The sequence below is a fragment of the Acomys minous genome (genome assembly GCF_964271855.1).
Source record: "Acomys minous genome assembly, chromosome: 7".
NCBI classification, from domain to species: domain Eukaryota; kingdom Metazoa; phylum Chordata; class Mammalia; order Rodentia; family Muridae; genus Acomys; species Acomys minous.
This window is the reverse complement of record NC_140488.1, coordinates 74,392,588-74,414,453: the sequence shown is the minus strand read 5'-3', so window position 1 is coordinate 74,414,453 and position 21,866 is coordinate 74,392,588. Positions and strand designations below refer to the sequence as shown.

General features: G+C 42.2%; 1 protein-coding gene across 7 annotated transcripts in view; it reads left to right on the top strand.

The window, feature by feature from the left end:
• Positions 1-21,866, top strand: part of OGT (O-linked N-acetylglucosamine (GlcNAc) transferase) — a 47,383-nt gene that overhangs the window by 4,241 nt on the left and 21,276 nt on the right. For all 7 annotated transcript variants that reach the window (XR_014780811.1, XM_084791017.1, XM_084791016.1 and 4 more), the window contains exons 4-12: positions 5,696-5,764; positions 9,211-9,327; positions 16,521-16,600; positions 17,578-17,773; positions 18,054-18,194; positions 18,842-18,942; positions 20,688-20,841; positions 20,925-21,026; positions 21,390-21,569. Coding sequence is in view for 6 of the 7 variants with exons in the window: in XM_084791017.1 (XP_084647143.1) it covers positions 5,696-5,764; positions 9,211-9,327; positions 16,521-16,600; positions 17,578-17,773; positions 18,054-18,194; positions 18,842-18,942; positions 20,688-20,841; positions 20,925-21,026; positions 21,390-21,569 (1,140 nt within the window). In the remaining variant the exon portion in view is untranslated. The remainder of the gene's footprint in view (positions 1-5,695; positions 5,765-9,210; positions 9,328-16,520; positions 16,601-17,577; positions 17,774-18,053; positions 18,195-18,841; positions 18,943-20,687; positions 20,842-20,924; positions 21,027-21,389; positions 21,570-21,866) is intronic.

The following is a 21,866-nucleotide window of genomic DNA, read 5'->3' as shown; positions in this document are numbered from 1 at the left end:
GTTAAGAGTTGAGAGAGATATTGATGCACTGGAAATAATGAAATTGCTTTGACTTGGTCTGCATGATATATTAAAAAAAAAAGCCATCCTATGTAGGAAGTCAGAAAGAACAAATATTATTCTTACAAAAAAGTCCATCAATTTTTTTGTAATTCGGATGGGCATTTACAACAGTTGATTTTTTTAAGGAACGATTGGTAAAAGGTCTTAATCTGTACTATAAAAGGGTTTTTGAAAAAAAAAATGAAAAAAAAGTTTTTGTTTGTTTTTTTTGTTTTGTTTTGTTTTTCTTTTTTTCTTTTCTTTTTTTTTCTGAGACAGGGTCTCTCTGTGTTAGCCTTGGCTTGTTTTGTTTTTTCAAGACAGGGTTTCACTGTGCAGCCTTGGGTGTCCTGGACTCACTTTGTAGACCAGGCTGGCCTCTAATTCAACAGTGATGCACCTGCCTCTGCCTCCCAATGCTAGAATTAAAGGCGTGTGCCATATAAAAGAGTTTTTTCTTTTTCTTTTCTTTTCTTTTTTTTTTAAACATTTTTATTTAATTTTAATTTATGTGTGTTGGTATGAGGGTGTCAGATCTTAGAGTTACAGACAGCTGTGAGCTGCCATGTGGGTGCTGGGAATTGAACCCGGATCCTTTGGAAGAGTAGGCAGTGCTCTTAACCACTGAGCTATCTCTCCAGCCCTAAAAGGTTTTTTAAAAAAAGGTCCTAATATATTTGTGACATGAAAACTAGATTGCAAAACGTTCTCAGTATTCTCCAATATAGTTAGACCTAGTAGAATTAAGGCAATTGCAGGTCCAGACTAGAGCAGAGTTTTGAATTGTTCAATTTTCTTTTACTCTAAGTTGCATGTGTTTTTGAGGAGCAAATATATCCTGGTTGACAGACATTAAGCTCATACTGTATTAAAGTCTGTGAAAGATCAAAATATAGTGTGTGAAACAAAAAGAAATTAAAAAGGATGCAGGTTTGTAGAGCTTGCCCTGGAAACTGTTGATGTAATAAAGGGAAAGTGGCTGTCACCCTTTAAGAGGTAAGTTAGGGGGATGGGGGGATGGGTCTTGGCAGCATCAGCATAGACTTGAGCTACATCAACACTGAGTTTCCAATCACCCTGGAAGTGCTTAATAATTAACTGATATAGCTGCCATTATCAAAAGTCTTCTACAAGCTCAGACACTGCTGCTTCAGACTCTTTCCCCACGCTCCTTTGATGAGGATGGGATTGTTTCGAGTTTTACCAATAATAAAACCCCCAACAGACGCAGGCTTATATAACTTTCTTGAGATCATGAAGGTAGCAAGCAATGGTGAAGGGGCTGTTGAAACTTGAAGTTGAATTACTGAAGCAAATGTGGACGTGAAAGAGAAATGAAACCTAAAAGGGGCCTTCTGTGTCCAAAGGCAGCCCTTGAGTGCAGCCTGGAGACCATGCAGCACATCATCTGGCTCTTGACTCCAATTTTATAGTTTAGGAAACTGAAGCTTATTTTACTAGTCTGCCAAAGCTCTGTGATCATTTTAATATATTTTTAACAGTTATTTTTAAAGTTAATTTTGAAAATGTAAAAGTTTGTATTTTTATTTTTAAAAGAGATAAAAATCACTGTATGGAATGGCTGTTTTAACTTGTTTCTGAGACAGAGTTTCTCTGTGCAGCTTAGGCTGCCCTGAAACACTCTTTTGTAGACCACGCTGGCCCTAAACTCAGAGATCCCCTTGCCTGTGCTGGGATTAAAGGTTAGAGCTACTGCACCTCGCTTAGCTCAGGTTCTTAGTTTCCTGTGTATGTAGTAGAACAGTGACTTTTATATAGCTACAATATACCACAGAACTATTTTTTAAAAAGATTTATTTATTATTTATACAGTATTGTGTCTACACACCAGAAGAGGGCACCACATCTCATTATTGATGGTCGTGAGCCACCATGTAGTTGCTGGGAGTTGAACTCAGGACCTTTGGAAGAGAAGTCAGTACTCTTAACCTCTGAGCCATCTTTCCATCCCCATAGTACAGGATTATATTGAGAAGAGATACTAGTGTGAGAGACAAAGCCATGCTACTTTCTAAATATATGCTATGTATACTTTATATTATTAAATATCTTAACCTATTAACAGGAAGCTTAACATCATGTAGTCAGTTTTGAGTTTACTTCTTGCGGGCATTGGTGTGTCCCTGTCTGGCTGTTTCTTGTAAGGAGAGATGGTTGTGTCTCTGTTGTTAACAGTAAGGATGAAGGTGGGGTCGTGCGCACTCTTGATTTCACCTAAATACACCACAACAGTAGTTGTTTTAAGTTTTCAGGCTATCAACTACTAAGTAGACGAAACTTCCTGTCAAGTGCCTGTTGTTGATTCAGTGCTGCCCGTGTTTTGAGTCTGCCCTTTACAGTGCGTTCTTTGTGCTTTATGTATTGCTACTCTAGCATGGGCTGGAATTGTAGGTGCAGTTGGCAGTCTGAAAATTAAAGAAACTCAGGTTGTTTTGGTTTTGTAGCAGTGAAAACTGAAAATGTTAGGCTCATTTTGGTGGTTTTCAGCAGTGCTTCTCTTGTAAGTTTATAGATATGCCAATTTATAATTTAGTCTGTGACTTGATTATACAAGCTTTGAGAAGTGGAGCGATTGAGTATTTTGATATTCGGAGCTGCCTTCTGTACTGTTCAATGGCGTAATCTGCTTGCTGAAACGTCAGCTTGCCACATTTGAAGGCTGCTCTCTCTCATGTTGGCACAGTAGAATTGCCCATACTTGGCAATTCCTTTACAAGTCAGGCATACAATTCTCCTTTGTGTGATAGCTGTAAGCCTGAGCTGCTCTGTTGCTAAGTGTGTAAGGTTGTTGAGATGTTTCTGCTGTGATGGGGGAGCAGCTGCCATCCCATCCATGTGTCACCGGCAGGTTGATTTTGTTGCTGTGAGAGTCCCAGATAGCTGCATGATGAGGAAACCTTCCGTTTCTATTTCTCTCCACTCTGCTTCTTGTTAAGGTTGTTTGGCAAGGGTCACATTTAAATATTCAAGTGTTTGTTGTGTGCAGTGCTTGGTGAGGAATTGGAGAATGTGTTCTGGAGGGGTTAGCCTGTAAGACAGACCTGATCCATAAAGCAGGAGGAAAGAGGTAAGCTCCTTGGGTGATCATTGTTGGAGAGTATTAATCAGAAGCCTGGCTTGAGAGGGTGCTTAGAACCTAAGCATTCTGTAGGAAGATAAACAGCAAGTAGACTTAGAGGCTGAAGTGGTGAGTCAAGTGTAACAGGCGAGTGTAGCAGAGCAGAGTCAATTGGAAGATTTCAAAAGAATAGAGGCCGTGGAGTTCGAACTTAATTTGAGAGGCAGTTGAGAACCACTGTAGGTTTTTATCGGTCTGATTTTTCCCCCAGCGTGTACGTATGTAAAGGGACGTTCAAAGGGTCTGGAGGTGGAACACAAAGAGGAAAGTCGGGAAGCAGTTGTTATACTAGGAATAGTTACACAGGAACACCTTATTTTTGATTCCTTACCCTTAATCATACCGCTTTTTTCCTTTTCCTTTTCCTTTTTTTTTTCTTCCTGATACCCTATTACTTTAAGATTCTTCTCTGTTGTGATGGCTCAGGGTTAAGAGTACACACTGCTCTTCCATGGGGCCCAATTTCTTTTCCCAGCATCCGTATCAGGTGGTTCACAGGCACCTGTAACTCCAGCTCCATGAGAATCCAATACCCCTAGCCTCCAAGGGTACCCGCACTGATGTGTGCACCTCATGTTCATAACTAAAAGTAATAAGTCTTTAAAAAATAGTCAATAGTCAGTTATTGTGAGAGCAGCCATAGAAATTGGTAAAAGTCTAAAGGTACATATCACCCACTAAGAAGTAGTCAAAGGAGCTTGTGTAAGCAGATTGGATTGGTTATTTAGACACAGCCTGGCAAACAGAGAGTTACCCTTATGGTTCATTGGAGGAAACCTACTTGAAGTAGATAGCGAGATTATAGAATTCAGTCTTTCTCAGAATACAAATACCAAAGTGCTTAGACTAATTACAGAAGGTGATTAGTCTGTAATAAGATTAATGGTAGGCCGGGCATGGTGGCGCACGCCTTTAATCCCAGCACTTGGGAGGCAAAGGCAGGCGGATCGCTGTGAGTTCAAGGCCAGCATGGTCTACAAAGTGAGTCCAGGACAGCCAAGGCTATCACAGAGAAACCCTATCTCGAAAAACCAAAAAAAAAAAAAAAAAAAAAAGATTACTGGTATCTGTTAGTTGTTTTTTTATTTAGCTATTTATTTATCCATCTGTTTAGAGTCAGGGTCTGATTCTGTAGCATAGGCTGGCCTAGAATTCACTATGATATCATTTCAAGTGGGAGTGGGGTCTTGAACTCATGACTGCCTCAGTTTCCCAAGTGCTGCGATTACAGGTGTATGTTAGTGTGCCTGGCACACATGATGTTTTGTGGGTTAATATTAGCCTGTGCTTAAGGTTGTGGGAAGATAGCCATGCTCTTCTAAAGCATCAGTCACTGCTTGAGGGACAGCACTAACTCCAGTGGATCGTGGAGTTATCCCAGTTCAGCCAGCTGTTACCTTATTGGCAGACTTCTTGCTTTATCCAGTGGGTGACAGTGAGCAGCTTTATCTGTAAAACTAACCGATTCTGGAACCCATTATACAGCTGCTGGAAGAATAATAGACATGGTAATTCTTTGGACTAGTTGATAAAATTTCACTTTGTAGGATTTAATTTAAGGTTCCTTCACCCACGTAACAGTTCATGATGATAAACGTGTTTCATATTGCCATTATCTCTGCTTGTTATTAACTGAAAAATTCCACTGACAAAAGCAGACTCTGCAAATAGAAATGTAAGCTTACTGTCTTTTGAGCGTGTCATACTGATGAACGGATTGGTGAGTGAGGACTAGCAACACAATTGAGCTGCTAATAAAAAGCAGTGAGAACCGCTTTTCATTATTCGCCCACTCAGCCCTGATGGCACTTAATACTAATGAGTAATCTAGTGGCAGGTGGCAGGACTGAGGCTGTGGTTGGATGGTAATCCTTCCGCCTAGGCATGAAATGAAGTCAGGGTTTCTAAATAAGCCCGAGAGCCAAAGGGTAGGTCTGTTGACAGGTAAATCACTTGCTAAGTACAGCGCTGTTTTTCCTCCCCGCTGTGGAAAATTCCTGGTCCTTGATATAGGAGTGATTCATCATAACCTTGAATAAAATAGTTGAATAAATATTCAATCTTTTTTTTCCCCAAAGGGTGACGTTTGAAGAGGAGAGAGGCTCTAGAAAGGTCTTGCAGTCTTGTGTTTGAAACTGATGAGGCCAAATGCATTTGAAAGGCTGTTAGACAATAGTGTCATGTACAGATCTCCCAGCCAGGGCTGGAGCAGCTGAGAGCAAAATACATTTATATCTGTGCAGCTCGAGATAGTATTCAGACTGAGTAAGAGAAATCAATTCTGTGAATAAGGTTTTATAAGTTCAGGTTAAATTTTTTTTTTTTTCACCATCCAGTTAGTTGTGGATTTTCTGGGAATTAGAAGGTGAGGAGTTGTGGGCCTCTGCTTAAGTTTGTCAAATGGTGCTTTTAATTGACAATAAAATGACACAGCTGGATGTGTTGAAGTGATGTTGGGATATTTTTTTTTATGAGGAAACAGCGTAATTAATGATACTGTCTCTGGGTTTCTAGGATTTGTACTGTGTTCGCAGTGACCTGGGGAACCTGCTCAAAGCCCTGGGTCGCTTGGAAGAAGCCAAGGTAGGTGTTTGCTAGAACACATTTAAGCCTTAGTTATGAAAACCTGTATCTTTTGCCAAGTCTTCAACTCTTCATTGAGCTCTCTTCACAAAATAGTCCTATGAAACTGAGGAAACCTGTCGGCATGACTCGCCTCAGACTAGAGCAGGAGCAGGCTTTGGCATATCTGTTCTCAATCTGGGGGTAAAGCAAGAACGTGAGCCTTGTGGAGCCTTTCTGCTGAGCTAGAGCATCCTATAACAATGGGCTCCGTCATGATCTTATGTGGGAATCAATAACATTCCTTCAAATCTGAGGCTTGCCTGCTAGTGACAAGCAGAGTGCCTGTGATTTGGCTCAAGACGCCTATAAGACGCAGGTGCCATTGAAAACGCTGCTCTTCTAAGTCCTTTGTGGCTTGTAAGTGGAGAAGAATGTCATCCAAATGTTACCCTGTAATACTGGCATTTAAAATTCTTATTTAACCTTCCTCCCTTCATCTTCCTCACCCTTTTACAGTGGAAGAAAGGCTGTTAAAATATTGCAAATTAATAATTGGAACATCCTACCCCTCTTGACCCCACTTCCTCCCCAAATTCCTTTCTCTCTTTTCCCCAATCTTAGTTGTCTGCCTTCTTTTTCTTCCTCACTTCCTCCTTTTATTCCTCCCCTCCCCACCTCCTTTAAAAAAAAAAAAGTCAGAAGAACAAAGCTGGTTTGTTTGGGAAATGGACTGATCGAAAGAAAACTTGCCAAAGTGGAAAGGTGGCTTTTAGCATTCTGTGTTTCCAAATAATGAATTTGAACACCAGGTTGGGTTAATTAAAGCTTTTGGTATAATTTACAATTAAATTTATAAATGCAGTTATCTTGTTACAAGCCACCTTACGCAACCGCGCTGCAGGGGTGAGGAGTGGGGAGAAACCAGAATGCTTCTGAAACTCCCACCTGTTGCTCTGAGCCCCACGCGCATGCTAATGCGTGGAGTGTATGCGCAGCGTAGCTGTCTGTTTGACTGCTCATCCAGGGAGGGAGAAGGCTTTTCAGCACCACTTAATGTTAAAAAGGCACTAGTTTTCAGTGCATAACTCATAAATTCTGCCAACACTGTGGATTAACCTATGTAGGTTTCCAGCCGGTGAACTATGTTGATTCCAATCTTAGCTGATAAAGCAATTGGTAATTTCTAGAACAAATACTCGATACACTCCTATCTATTGTCACCCCACCAAGCGGACAGCTAACATGAATTGCACTTCACTGCAGCTTTAGACATCGGTTTAGGCTGAGACGTTGCGCCTGCCTTAGGTTGCTGACTTCTTTATTTCAGAGCTCTGGAGACACCTAGTTTGAAAAATGTCATTCTGATTTTTTTTTGTTTTTTTTTGTTTTGTTTTTTTGTTTTTTGTTTTTTTTTGGTGAGAACTTAGTAAACCAGAAAATACTCTTGAGTGAAATGCAATGTATTTCTTTTGCAATCAGTGCATTTGAAAATTCAAGCCAGCACACATTCCTAGTAGATGGAATCAAAATTAAGGTGTCTTTGTAGAAAATGAAGAGCCTTTCTTCCAGCAAATCCCCCTGCTGTATGCAAGAGCCCTGATTAACCCTGTCCCTTCTGCATGTTTCCCATGTTACAGACGTGAGACTGTCCTCATTCCCATATGTAATAGACATCCAAAGAATTTCAATTGCTTTGTTGAACTTTTACTAATGATCTTGTTTTTATTTTCTCTCTTGTTTTTGGTTTTTCACCATTGATATTGTATTTAGAAGGTTTCAGGTGGGTGAAACCTCCTATTCCATGCGTAAGGTGCCTCGCTGAAGGGAGCTCGAGGCCTGGATCTAGGGCAGACACACAACCTCCTCCTCCTCTTCCAGCAAGGAACGCACCGAAAAGTCACATGATGAGAAATATGGTAACGGGTTTGTAACTGCCACAGCAAAACAATTTGCCTCCATGCCTGAATCTTCTGTCTTGTGGCTTCAGAAACAGCTTAAAATAATTTTATTTACGAGCAAGTTATGTAAAAGAATGTTTTATACTATAGCCACAATTCTGTCAAAAATAAGTAAAAGTTAATTAAGATATTAAAATTATGAGATAATTTACTAGTAAAAGCTTCTAACTCTTCTTGTTGTTCATTTTTTTTCCTTTTTCTTCTTTGTTTGGATTGCAGCATTCTGCTCTTCTGATGATGCGCTGTGACCCTGCAGTAGCGCAAAGGCTGCGCAGCGTTAATGCGCATTGCGTGCGAATGAGCCCCTGTGAACGGTTGACTAGATGAGTAATCTGATTGACTGGCTCTCTCAGTCCTATTCTGTAGCCTTTTTGGATAAAATTGGGTTTTAACGTACCTTGAGTCCAAGTAATCTCATTAAGCAAATATTCTCCACGGGCCTGTCTAGTAGATTAATGGATCTGGTTGGCCGTTTGCTGCGTCTAGGGGTGGTCTATGTAGCGCAGCAGTTCGCAGCGATTGCGCGGCGCGATGCTGTTAGGTGGCGCCAGCGATGTTTGCGCTCGCATTACAGGGACCTCAACCTAGGTGCAATCCTGTTATGTGAGGTTTTTATTTTCTTCCTCCTCAGAAGAGAGGGATGTTGTGAGTCTGAAACTGAAAGCCTAAATGACGACAGGCTTTGCGGAAAACATCTTTTTGTATAGCTCAGTAGCTTAGCTTTGATCTTAAAAAAAAAAAAAAAGAACACATGAGCAGCATTTCCCTCAACTTTTTGGCTTTCTAATAAAATACATGATGAGAGATCGAAGGTTTGGGAAAGTTCTGTAGGAAAGAAACTTTTTGTTGTTTGCTTTGTCGAGTCTCAGCCCTGCAGCTCACTTTATAGCTGAGGATGAGCTTGAATTTATGATCTTCTTGTCTGCCGCACCTCCCAAGTGCTCAAGTCACAGGCTTGCTTCCCCCCATACCCAGTTTAAAAACCAAACCTGTTTTCTATCTTCCTGTTTGATTTGATGATGAAACCTGGGAGGGTTTTTTGTTTTTGTTTTTGTTTTTGTTTTTTTGGTTTGGTTTGGTTTTTCCTGTGACGAGTCTTAGCACTTTGCAGAGCACATTTTGGGGAGTGTGGGCTGGGGGAGCTTCCACTTCATGGTGTCCTCGAGCCCATAGGTGTTCAGATAAGAGAAGTCTGACATTAGTATTTGGTGACATCCGACCTCCCAGATGAGTCCCGGGATGAGGATTGCTCCTTGGTTGGCAGAACTGAACATGGTGGTTTGCACTTGGGTTCTGGTGGCGCAGGCGCAGGAGCAGCCAGCTGTGGCAGCGCATTAGTTTTGGCGCAAGCGAGCCTATGCTGCAGGGTCACTTTTGGCTGGTCAGAGAAGAAATAATGATATCACCTTCTTCCCCCTCCCCGATCTTTTTTTTTTCCCTTTACAAATTTTCCCCTTTCCCCTTATCTCCTTCCCCTCTCGTCTTCTTTCATTAAACCCTCCTAAGGCATGTTATTTGAAAGCAATTGAGACGCAACCAAATTTTGCGGTAGCTTGGAGTAATCTCGGCTGTGTTTTCAATGCACAAGGGGAGATTTGGCTGGCAATTCATCACTTTGAAAAGGTTAGTCATTAATAATTGATAGCTATGAAATGTTGGCATGTACAGAACGTTCTAACTAGAATAAAACAGGCATTTACTTAGCCAGCTGAGTAATGTTTTTGTTTCCCTGACAGTGTTGCAGCATTTGCAGGTGGCATATTGATATGGCAGTTCTTGAGATTTGTACTGCAAATATACTTTAGTAATTGAAAATGCCTTTTTATTTATTATCATCGTTAGTTTGGAGTTGTTTTTTTTTAAGATTTATTTATTTATTATACATACAGTGCTCTGCCTGCATTGTGAGCTTGCACACCAGAAGAGGGCACCAGATCTCATTATGGGTGGTTGTGAGCAACCTTGTGGTTGATGGGAATTGAACTCAGGACCTTTGGAAGAGCAGACAGGGCTCTTAACCACCGAGCCATCTCTCCAGCCCCTAGTTTGGAGTTTTTGAGAGAAGGTCTCACTCTGTATAGAATGGCTTGGTACTACATGGCTCAGGTTGACCTTTAACCTGGTAGCAATCCTCTTCAGCCTCCTGAGTGCTCAGATTACAGGCGTGAATTACCCCATCTGGTTTTAAATTGCTTTGTTTCCCCCCAAAAGAAGTAAGGTGTCTTCAGAGTGAAGCAATAGTGTGGGTTATAGATGGGTACCACTGAAGAATGACACAGCCAGCCACTGAGGGAGAGTACTGGAGGGTTCCATATGTCCTGATGAAAAAGCTGATTCCAAGTCTGGAAAAGGAAATAATACGGCATTGTCTGGAATAACTTGTCATACCAGAAAGAAAGGAAGTAGTATCTATTTACTTACTCGTACACTTTTCTTTCTTCTTTTTTTTTAAAGGGATGGCTTTGAGTTCAACTTCAACTTTTGTTGTTGTTGTGGTTTGTTTGTTTGTTTTTTGGTTTTTCGAGACAAGGTTTCTCTGTGTAACAGTCCTGGCTTGTCCTGTCCTGGACTCACTCTGTAGCCCAGGCTGGCCTTGAATTCACAGAGATCCACCTGCCTCTGTCTCCCTAGTCCTGGGATTAAAGGCGTGCACTACCATGCCCAACAAGTTCAACTTTTATTTTTTATTTTTATTTTTTGGTTTTTCGAGACAGGGTCTCTCTGTGTAGCCTTGACCATCCTGGACACACTTTGTAGACCAGGCTGGCCTCGAACTCACAGCAATCCGCCTGCCTCTGCCTCCCGAGTGCTGGGATTAAAGGCGTGCGCCACAACGCCCGGCTGAGTTCAACTTTTAAAAGACTCATTTACTTTTATCTTTGATGTGTATAAGTGTTTTGCTTGAAGTATGTCTGTTACCATGTGGGTGCTGGGAACTGAACCAGGGTCCTCTATAAGAGCACTCAGTGCTCTTAACTTCTGATCCATCTCTCCAGCCTCAAACTTTGAACTTGTAATTCTGCCTTAGCTTCCTCAGTGCTGGTGTTATAGGTGGGTACCACGACACCTGGCTTTTATTTGAGCAATAACTATTCAGGTTTTTTGCCCACTTTTAAAACTTAACATTTATTTGTCCTTTTTGTCTTGTTTTAGGTCCTTACATATTGTTAATATAGTCCCTTCTCAGATGTGTGCTTTGCAATATTTTTAGCCACCATGAATTGTCTCTTCCCTCTGAGAATGATTCTCTTTGCTGGGTATAGTTTTAACTGATTATATTTGTCTTTTGTGTTTTGTTGCCTATGACTCATTTTAAATGCAAGCAGAACAAATATAGCTAACTGGTCGCGTTTAGCCAGTATGAGGCTGGAGAGGTAGCGGGAGGAGGGTCCCTGGACCCCAGCGGCTGCTCAGCCAGCCTAGCCACATTGCTGAGCTCCAGGCTCAGTGAGAGACTCTGGCTCAAAGAACAGGGGGGCTGACCAGGCAGAACAACAGAATCTTAAAAGAGGGTTGGGGAGATGACTTAGTGGGTAAAATTGGTTGCTGAGTTCAGTCCCCAGAGCCCAAGGGGGAAGGAGAGAGCAACTGACTCTACAAAGTTGTCCTCAGCTTCCCACATGTGCACGTGGCATGGATGAGCTCCACCACACATATACATGTATGGAACAATAGTAATAATAACATGAAATATTTTTAAAAATTAAAAAAAAAGCAAACCTGGGACTGCAGAGATGGCTCAGAGGTTGAGAGTACTGACTGCACTCCCAGAGGTCCTGAGTTCCAATTCCCAGCAACCACATGGTGGCTCACAACCATCTATAATGTGATCTGATATTCTCTTCCGGCATTCAGGCCTACATGTAGGCAGAGCATTGTATACATAATAAATAAATAAGTCTTTTTTTTTAAAGCAAACCCTTCACATAAATTTATTTTGATGCAGGCATTATGTAGCCTAGCCACCCCTGGAACTTGGTCCTCTCACCTCTACTTCCTCAGTGCTCGGGATTATAGGCGTGTGCTGCCAAGCCTAGTAAGAATAGATTTTTAAGTCAGGAAGTGGTGGCACATGCCCCTAGTTCCAGCAAAGGCAGGTGGAGCTTTGTGAGTTCCAGGCCAAGCCTGGTCCTACATAGAGAATTCCAGGGTGACCAGGGTTATATAGTGAGACCCCCATCTAAAAAACCAAAACAACAACAAAAACCGAAACCAAAAAGAATTAAAAAAAAAAAGAGTAGGTGTTCAAATGTTCATATTTTCAAAAAAGGAACTTGATGAGGCGATACTATTATTATTATCATCATCATCATCATCATTACTACTATTACTACTACTATTACTATGATTATGATTATTACATTTTTTGAGACAGGGTTTCTCTGTGTAGCTTTGGCTGCTCTGGACTCCCTTCATAGACCAGGCTGGCCTCAAACTCACAGAGATCTGCCTCCAGAGTGCTGGGATAAAAGGTGGGTGCCACCACACCCAGCTTATTGTTTTTGAAACAGCCTGTCCTGGAGCTCACTATGTAGATCAGGCTGGCCTAGAACTCAGAGTTATATTCCTTCATCTGGCCCCTAGGTGCAAGGATTAAGGCCATGTGCAACACACCTGGTTTTGATTGCTCTTTTGACAGCATATACATAAATCAAACTGTATTGTCAGCCATAGACAACATACACTGTTTGTTTGGTCAGCCAAAGCTTGTTTTTGTATGTGATGGGAGGAATGAAACCTAAGGTTTGTACGTGCTGGACAAGCATTCTACCATTGAGCTACATCCTGAATCCTCTTTACAAAGAAGATTCTATGTAATAAATGAAGGAGTGCCAAGACTGTTGTCATTGTTAGGTCTAGGCATTTAACACTGGCAAAGAAAGATAGCACTGGACACTGTTCCTTTGATAAGGACTAAATTCCATTGGTGAAGTAGGCGTTCAAAAGAAGTGAGGGCTGAGTGTGCAGCTCAGTGGTAGAATGCTTGTGCAAGGCCCTGGGCTCTGATTCTTAGCACACATACAAGGCATGTGGGGGAGCACTGGGGGAGACACAGGTTTTGTAGGACTAGTTTTAATATTTTATAGCTGGGCAGGGCATGGTGGCGCAAGCCTTTAATCCCAGCACTCGGGAGGCAGAGGCAGGCGGGTCTTTGTGAGTTCGAGGCCAGCCTGGTCTACAAAGTGAGTTCAGGGCAGCCAAGGCTACACACAGAGAAACCCTGTCTCAATAAGCAAACAAAAAGAAAAAGTTTTAAAGAGGCTAGATAGGTGGCTCAGGGGTTTAAGAGGTTTTCCAGAGGACCCAGGTTCAATTCCCAGCACCCACATGGTACATGGCAACATGTATTTTTTTCAAGACAGGGTTTCTCTGGGTAGCCTTTGCTGTCCTGGACTTGCTTTGTAGACCAGGCCGGCCTTGAACTCACAGGGATCCACCTGCCTCTGCCTCCCAAATGCTGGGATTCAAAGCATTAGCTACCACTGCCCGGCTACTGGTACATGTAACATTTAAGATGGTACATTGGAACTGTTTAAAACTCCAGTCTGAGGTGATCTGAAGTCCTTTTTTGGCCTCTGAGAAAAACCAGGCACACATATTAAGAGCACAGATACATATGCAAACAAAACACCCATACACGTAGTTTCTGGGAAATGTGTGGAACAGTTAAATATGTTAGAATATACCAGAGGGAGGCGGGGCATGGTGGCACATTCCTTTACTCTTGGTACTTGGAAAGCAGAGTATGGCAGATCTCTGTGAGTTCTAGGCCCACCTGGTCTACAAAGTGAGTCCAGGACAGCCAGGGCTGTTACACAGAGAAACCCTGTCTCGAAAAACAAGCAAAGCAAAACAAAACAAAAAAGATATCAGATGGATTTCATCAGCAGAAATGTCCACTGTGAACTTACCTAGGATAGTGAGCTGAGGCAGGCATGGTGGCGCATGCCTGTAATCCCAGTACTTGGGGAAGTAGAGGCTGAGAGATCTCTTGAGTTCCATGCCAGCCTGGTCTACAAAGTGAATCCAGGACAGCTAAGGCTACACAGAGAAACCCTGTCTCAAAAAAAACAAATCAAGAGGCTGGAGAGATAGCTCAGTGGTTAAGAGCACTGACTGCTCTTCCAGAGGTCCTGAGTTCAATTCCCAGCAACCACATGGTGGCTCACAACCACTTGTAATGAGATCTGGTGCCCTCTTCTGGCCTGCAGGTGTACATGCAGGCAGAGCACTGTGTACATCATAATTGTATGATCATAAATGTATGGTGATGTATTTGTGCATGTTGCTTGTACCTGTGCTCAAAGAGGCTAGAAAAGGGTGTGGGATTTCCTGGCTGGAGTTCGGAGGCCGTTGGTTGTGAACCACCTGACATATGGGGTATGGGAGCCAAACTCCAGTTCTCTGAAAGGCCAGCAAGCACTCCTAACAGCTGAGCCATCTCCACGTATTTTCCTTTTTTAAGGAATTAGAGAATATCCAGGTGCAGTGGGTGCCACATGACTTTAGTTCCAGCACTGAGAAGGCAGAGGCAGTCAGCCCTGTGAGTTCAAGGTATATAGATAGACCTGTCTGGGTTTTATAATGAGTTCTAGGATCCTGCTGATCCTAGATTTAAAGCTTGTTGATAACTTTTGTGACTCCTGTTGGAAACTCACTGAAGTTAAACAGGAATGGGTCCACTGACTGGATATTTGGTCTTGGAAGTGTCTTATTTTTTTTTTTAAGATTTTTAAATTTAATTGTGTGTGTGTGTGTGTGTGTGTGTGTGTGTGTGTGTGTGTGTTTGTGTTTGTGTGCGTGTCTATGTGGAGGCCAGAAGAGAGTGTTGAGACACACCTGTCCCTGAAGTTACAGGTGGTTGTGAGTCCCTTGGTAAGGATTTAAGAACTGAACTCAGGTCCTCTGCCAGATCCTCTTGTGCCTTAACTCCTGAGCTCTCTCTACACCCTGTCTCCTTGACATTGCCACCTTCTAAGGCTTTCTGGCCTGGAACTCACAGATTCTCTGATCTGCATCTGCCTCCTAAATGCTGGGTTAAAGGCGTGTACCACCCTTCTTAGCTCATTTTTTTAAGGATCGTGTGGTTATGTTGGAGTGAAAAGGATTCCTTTTGTTTTGTTTCTTCAAGACAGTGTTTCTCTGTGTAGCCCTGGCTGTCCTGGACTCACTTTGTAGACCAGGCTGGCCTCAAACTCACAGTGGTCCACCTGCCTCTGCCTCCCGAGTGCTGCGATTAAAGGCGTGCGCCAGCACACCCAGCTGAAATTGGATTCTTGTTTCCTTCCCTAGGTTCCATATTGTTAAAGGGGATAAGATATTTGAGATTTGCTTTAAAATTACCTGGAGAAAGGGAGAATAGGTACAAATACATATTAAATAGCCAGCCAACATGATTGATGAATTAATAAAGATGATGAGCTAAGACATGGGTTTGCTGTCTTCTCTGCTTTCATGTATTTTTGAAATTTTCCATAAAAAAGCTTTAAAAAGGCCCAGGTGTGGTCCATGCATATAATTGCAGTCCTTGTGAGGCTAAGGCAGGAGGATGGCTGTGAGTTCTGGGTCACACTGGGCTCCGTAGGGAATTCTCTGATCGCCTGGGCTGGCTGCAGAGTAGACCTTACTTCAAAAACCAAAAGCTGAGATAGCTATGACTGGGGATAACGTAGGTTACATGTGTCAGGTCTGTATCTGATAGAGACTTGTCTGTTATCTGTATAAAGAGGAAGTCTTGCTAGGGATCTTTAAAAGACATGAAATTACTTATTGCCTTTATCTTTTCAGGGTTTTTGTTAAATTTTCACTTAGTTTTCTAGAGGACTATCTTTCTAGGGCCTTATGTATGCTAGGCTAGCATTCTGCCACCCAGCTGCTCCCAGGACCAGAATTTCATTTGCTTGTTTTGAAAAAATGTCTATCATAGCCCCAGGCTGCCTTCAGACTTGTGCAGCTGAGGATGCCCTGAACTCTGTATGCTCCAGTCTTGGCCTCCCAACTGCTTTGCTAGGACTTGCTCAGTGTTACAGCTCTAATTACATATTTTACTGAGGACTAGCTGGGTTGTGTTTATGGAACACAGGTTCATACTTACTTTATTAAGAGCTCACTGCTTGTTTCTGCCAATCTCTTAGAAGAGTTAAACTGATTGCCTGAATAAAATAGGGCCCATCCTTAGAAATACTGAAACACTCTGTATGATGGCACATACCTTTGAATGACAGCGCTTGGGAGGCAGAGGCAGGTGACTCTCTGGGAATTCGAAGCCAGCCTGGACAGAGCTACATAGTGAGACCCTGTCTCAGAGCACAGACATAACAAAAGAACAGTATGCTGCTCAGGGAAATCAGATCCATTTTGCTCCTGAGAAGGTTTTTACTTTTTCCTTTCTCTTGGTATAGGGACTGGAACGCAGCATTTGAGGATGCTTTGTCACTTACTGAGCTGCATGCTCAGCCCCTCTTTCCAGTTATTGTAATATTAATGAAGGCTTACAGATGAGAGGGAACTAAATAAGAAATTTTGTTTGTTTTTCGTTTTGGGGAAAGGATTTCTCTATGTAGCCTTGGCTGTCCTGGACTCACTTTGTACACCAGGCTGGCCTTGAACTCACAGAGATCCGCCTGCTTCTGCCTCCTTAAGTGCTGGGATTAAAAGTGTGCACCACTGTGCCTAGCTAAGAAATGTTTTAAAAAACAGATATTTATTCTAGAAACTGTAATTGGATATCTAATACCACTTCAGAATAAAAAGTGAATGAGAAGTTAATCTGACAAAATCCTATCTTTTTCTAAGTAACTGTCTTGTAATTTTAGGCTGTCACTCTTGACCCGAATTTTTTGGATGCTTATATCAATTTAGGAAATGTCTTGAAAGAGGCACGCATTTTTGACAGGTGAGAATGTTTTCTTTGATCAATTTACTTGTCTTGCAGAGTTTGGATTAAACTGTACAACAGCTTCTTGAAGTACATGTTTCTAGAGTGTAGTTTTCCCTCCTGCTGCCTGCTTTCTTACATTTTACTTACAGATGTTGTTGGATAACTTTCCCTTGTTGGCTTTCCTGAATGCTTTCATCTTTCTACCTAGTTGAGCGGCCAACTGAGAAGGAGTTGCTCAGCGTTTGAGGCCAGCCTAAGCTATAGAGTAAAATCTTTTTAAAAAATTGTTTTGTTTTGTTTTGTTTTTGGAGACAGGGTATCTCTGTGTAGCCCTGGCTGTCCTGGACTCACTTTGTAGACTAGGCTGGCCTGAAACTCACAGCAGTCCTCCTGCCTCTGCTTCCCAATAGAGTAAAAGCTTATCTCAAAAAAACCAAAACCAACCCCCAAAATAAAAATGCAGGGCCAAGGAGTTTGCCCAGTGGCAGAGCCCTTGTTTAGCATGCATGAGGCCCTAAGTTCAGTTCTTAGCACCACACACACACAAAACACATTTTTATAAAAAATGCGATTTTGGTATGCAATTCAGATATATCATAAGTTCATTGTCATTTCTTAAAACTAATCGAAAGTTTTGCTGTAGTATATTTAGAGTTAATTGTAATAACGATTCATTAAAGTTAGTTGGACTTTGATGGGACAAGGTGACTCAGTAGGTAAAAGTGCAAGCCTGATGACCTATAACCTGAGTTTGATTCCTGGAACACACAATGAAGGAGAGGACCAACTTCACAGAAGTTGTCTTCTAACTTCCGCATGTACACCGTGGTCTATACCAACCTGTACACGTCATGAACACACTCCTCCTCCTCCTCCTCCTCCTCCTCCTCCTCCTCCTCCTCCGCTGCTGCTGTTACTACTGCTACTACTATATTTATATTAGTCACATTTTGTGTATATGTGTTGTATATTTATTTTTGTTTCTCTCACAGAGCGGTGGCAGCTTATCTTCGTGCCTTAAGTTTGAGCCCAAATCATGCCGTGGTGCACGGCAACCTGGCTTGTGTATACTATGAGCAAGGCCTAATAGACCTGGCCATCGACACCTACAGACGAGCTATAGAACTGCAGCCACATTTCCCTGATGCTTACTGCAACCTAGCAAATGCTCTCAAAGAGAAGGGCAGTGTAAGGACCTTCAGTTTACTTTTACTTCTTTGTTATGGGATAGAAAAGTCTTCATTGTACATATTAAGTATCGGGCTGGTTATATTGCTTTACGTTGGAGTTTTGGTTGATGGGAAGGAGGCGGATGCTGGAAAGTATCCATTTTGTGGTATGTTACCAGCCATTAGGCTCAATGATGCAGCTACTTAAATTACTAGAACAGCATGGTCTCGCTGATTTTTTTTTTGTGTGTGTGTGTGTGTGTGTGTGTAGTTTCTGAGTGGTTTGTTTTCTTTTCCAGGTTGCTGAGGCAGAAGATTGTTATAACACAGCTCTTCGCCTGTGTCCTACCCATGCAGACTCTTTGAATAACCTTGCCAATATCAAACGGGAACAGGGCAACATTGAAGAGGCAGTCCGCCTATATCGAAAAGCATTAGAAGTATGTTCAATGCTGTGGCTGGGTGTTTAGCCTAGCCTGTGTGACAATGGAAGGAAAGCAATTAAGTAGTTTTTTTTAAAACATGAGACAGGCTTCTTTGTATAGCCCTGGCTATCCTGGAACTGGTTCTGTAGACCAGGTTGTAGACTCACAGCGATCCGCCTGCCTCTGCCTCCCAAGTGCTGGGATTAAAGGTGTGTGCTACCACCGCCCGGCTGTCTTTCACTGCTTAAAGAGGATCATTCATTATATATGTAAGGTCCTATGACATGCCACACAGCCCCACATTGTGCTCATTATTGTATGCATAGGTGGGATGTGTACAAAGATATTGTCTAGTAAGCTAAGTAAAGCAGTTGCCATGAGCAGCTCAGGCCAGTGTCTGGTGGTTAGGGGTGGTCAGAGTTCAGAAAGGAAGCTGCCTGGCTCAGCATGAGTAGCAAGATGAGAGGCACACTTCACGTTTGAGATGAAGATAGGTATAAAATGGAGGAAGCAGTGGAATTTGAGCTACTAGACCTGAAGAATGAGTAAACTTGGGAAGGGTGGAGAGAGTGGAGGTACGGTGGCGAGTTCTCAAGCGTTGCGGGAGAGAACTGGGAGGCGCTTTCTGCTCTTTAATATCAGTTGTGATCGTCACTCTGTAGGTCTTCCCAGAGTTTGCTGCTGCACATTCCAATTTAGCAAGTGTGCTGCAACAGCAGGGCAAGCTGCAGGAAGCGCTGATGCATTATAAGGAAGCCATACGGTAAGAAACTCAGAGGTGCTTTTTCCTGTTTTCATTTTTTTTGTTGTTTATTTTATGTTATAATACAATTACACTATTTCCTCCTAACCTCCTCCCTGTACCACTCTTGCTCTCAAATTCATGGCCTCTTTTTCTATTAATTGTTGTGGCATGCATATATGTACATGTATTTATATGCATATATATTTCTATATTTATTTTAAACTTTTTAAATAAAAAGACAAGATTTTGTTATGTAGCTCTGGCTGTTCTGGAACTCACTATGTAGATCAGACTGGCCTTGAACTCACAGAAATCCACCTGCTTCTGCCTTCCAGGTGCTGGGTTTAAAGGTGCGTACCTCCACACGTGGCTTCTTTATTTTAAACTTTAAAATCATTTTATATTGCCAGGCACGGTAGCACATGCCTGTGTTCTCAGCATTCAAAGAGGCAGGGGCAGGCGGATCTCTGTGAGTTCAAAGCCAGCCTGGTCTACAAAGTGAGTCCAGAACAGCCAAGGCTACACAGAGAAAACCCTGTCTCAGAAAAAAAAGAAAAGAAAAGAAAAATCATTTTAAATTATTCATCTGTGTTAAGGGTATATGTAGTGCTTGTAGGTCCCTACAGAGGCCAGAAGAGGGAGACAGATGTCCTGGAGCTGAAGTTAAAGGCGGTTCTGAGCTGCCTGATATGGGTTCTAGAAACCAAACTCAGGTCCTTGGGAAGACCAGCCAGTGCTCTTAACTGTTGAGCTACCTCTCCAGCCGCTTGTTATTTGTTTGTTTATTTATTTACTCATACTTATTTTTAGTTTTTTGAAGATAAAAACTGTGTAGCCCTAACTATCCTGGAATTCTGTTAACTAGGCTGGCCTAGAATTCACAGAGATCCTCCTACCTTTGCCTCCCAAGTGCTGGGATTAAAGGCATGTATAATGTCTGTCTTTATTGTTTGGTTCGGATTGTTTTAGAGACAAGGTTTCTCTGTGTAACAGTCCTGCCTGTCCTGGACTCACTTTGTAGACCAGGCTGGCCTTGAACTCACAGAGATCCTCCTGCCTCTGCCCTCTGTGTGTTGGGATTAAAGGTGTATGCCACCACATTGGGCTTATCGTAATCTTTAAAGCAATTTATTTTACTTATGTATCTATGTATGTGTATAAGACGAATTCAAAATCAAGAAGAGGGTGCTTGGGCCTCTAGAGCTGGACATTAATGCAGTGAGAACTTTTGGGGTGGGGGTTTCAAGACAGGGTTTCTCTGTGTAGCCTTGGCTGTCCTGGACTGACTTTGTAGACCAGGCTGGCCTCGAACTCACAGTGATCCGCCTGCCTCTGCCTCCTGAATGCTGGGGCAGTGAGAACTTTTAACTGCTGAGCCCCAACTATTAAACAGTGTATTGTTATTATTTAATAATGTATTATTGAACCAGGTGTGGTGACACATGCCAGCATTCCAGAGGCAGAGGCAGGCAGATCTCTGTGAGTTTGAGGCCAGCCTCATCTACAAAGCAAGTCCAGGACAGCCAAGGCTACACAGACAAATCCTGTGTTGGGGAAAAAAAAATATTAGTTAATAATTAAAGGTTTGGCACTTGGTAGGCACTAAAATGACTTCCCCCTCCCTCTTTGGTGCTGGGGATTCAAGTTAGGCCTCAGACTTGGTAGGCAAGTGCTATAGCACCAAAGCACATGTCAAAGCCCCCAAATGCTTTAATAACATCAAAGATTTTACATGATAATCAAACCCTTGTCTTCTCCCTCAGAATCAGCCCTACATTTGCCGATGCTTATTCTAATATGGGAAACACTCTGAAGGAGATGCAGGATGTTCAGGGAGCTTTGCAGTGTTATACTCGTGCCATTCAGATTAATCCTGCCTTTGCAGATGCACACAGCAACCTGGCTTCCATTCACAAGGTACTGCTGTTTATTCTAATGTGGGCACGTTAGCACTGAAGTTTCATTGTAGGAAATTCCTTACAAGATATCTTTTCTTCCAGGATTCAGGAAATATCCCAGAAGCCATAGCTTCTTACCGCACAGCTCTGAAACTTAAGCCTGACTTTCCTGATGCTTACTGTAACTTGGCTCATTGTCTACAGGTAATAGTCCAGTGATTTTTTTTTTCTGTATTGTTACCACTTTTTAATTGTTGTATGCCATAATAATCCAGGCCTAGTTGGAGAGAGCGGGTGTTTGTTTGTTTGTTTGTTTTTGTCTTTGTTTGTTTTTTGGTTGATTGGTTTTTGAGCAAGTGAAGGTCAGAGGGCGGCAGCTTTCAGGGTAATTTCTGTCTTTTTAACATGTGGGTCGCAGGCATAACTCCTTTATTCCTTTACTCACTGAGCCAACTCCAAGACTGTGTTTGTAGTATGTTATCTAATACTATTTTAGGAGCCCAAATATTTGTAAAATAAGTCCTTGGGTAAGTTTTCTGGGTGATAATTGTTTTTTGCTTCCTTTAGATTGTCTGTGATTGGACAGACTATGATGAACGAATGAAGAAATTGGTTAGTATTGTAGCTGAGCAGCTAGAGAAGAATAGGCTGCCTTCTGTGCATCCTCATCATAGTATGCTGTACCCTCTTTCCCACGGCTTCAGGAAGGCTATTGCAGAGAGGCATGGGAATCTCTGCTTAGATAAGGTGACTCTTGCTTTAATATTTTTGTTATAAACTAAAATGCAGATGAAGAAAAACATTGTGTAAGTCAGATGTATGGCTTTAGCAACTGGCCTATGGTGGCATCACCCAAGCTGAGAAATGAAACTTTCTTAGCTACCCCGGCAATCACTCTTCACTGTGTCTTGTCTTTGTTGAGTTTGGGGTGGAAGCTGAGAAAACTCACTTCAGACACAGAAACCTAAAATGAAAGCTTTATTTCCTGAGCTCAGGGAGGCAGCCAGTTTGGGATCTGAACCCAGTCTTTGACAGGAAGTTGTA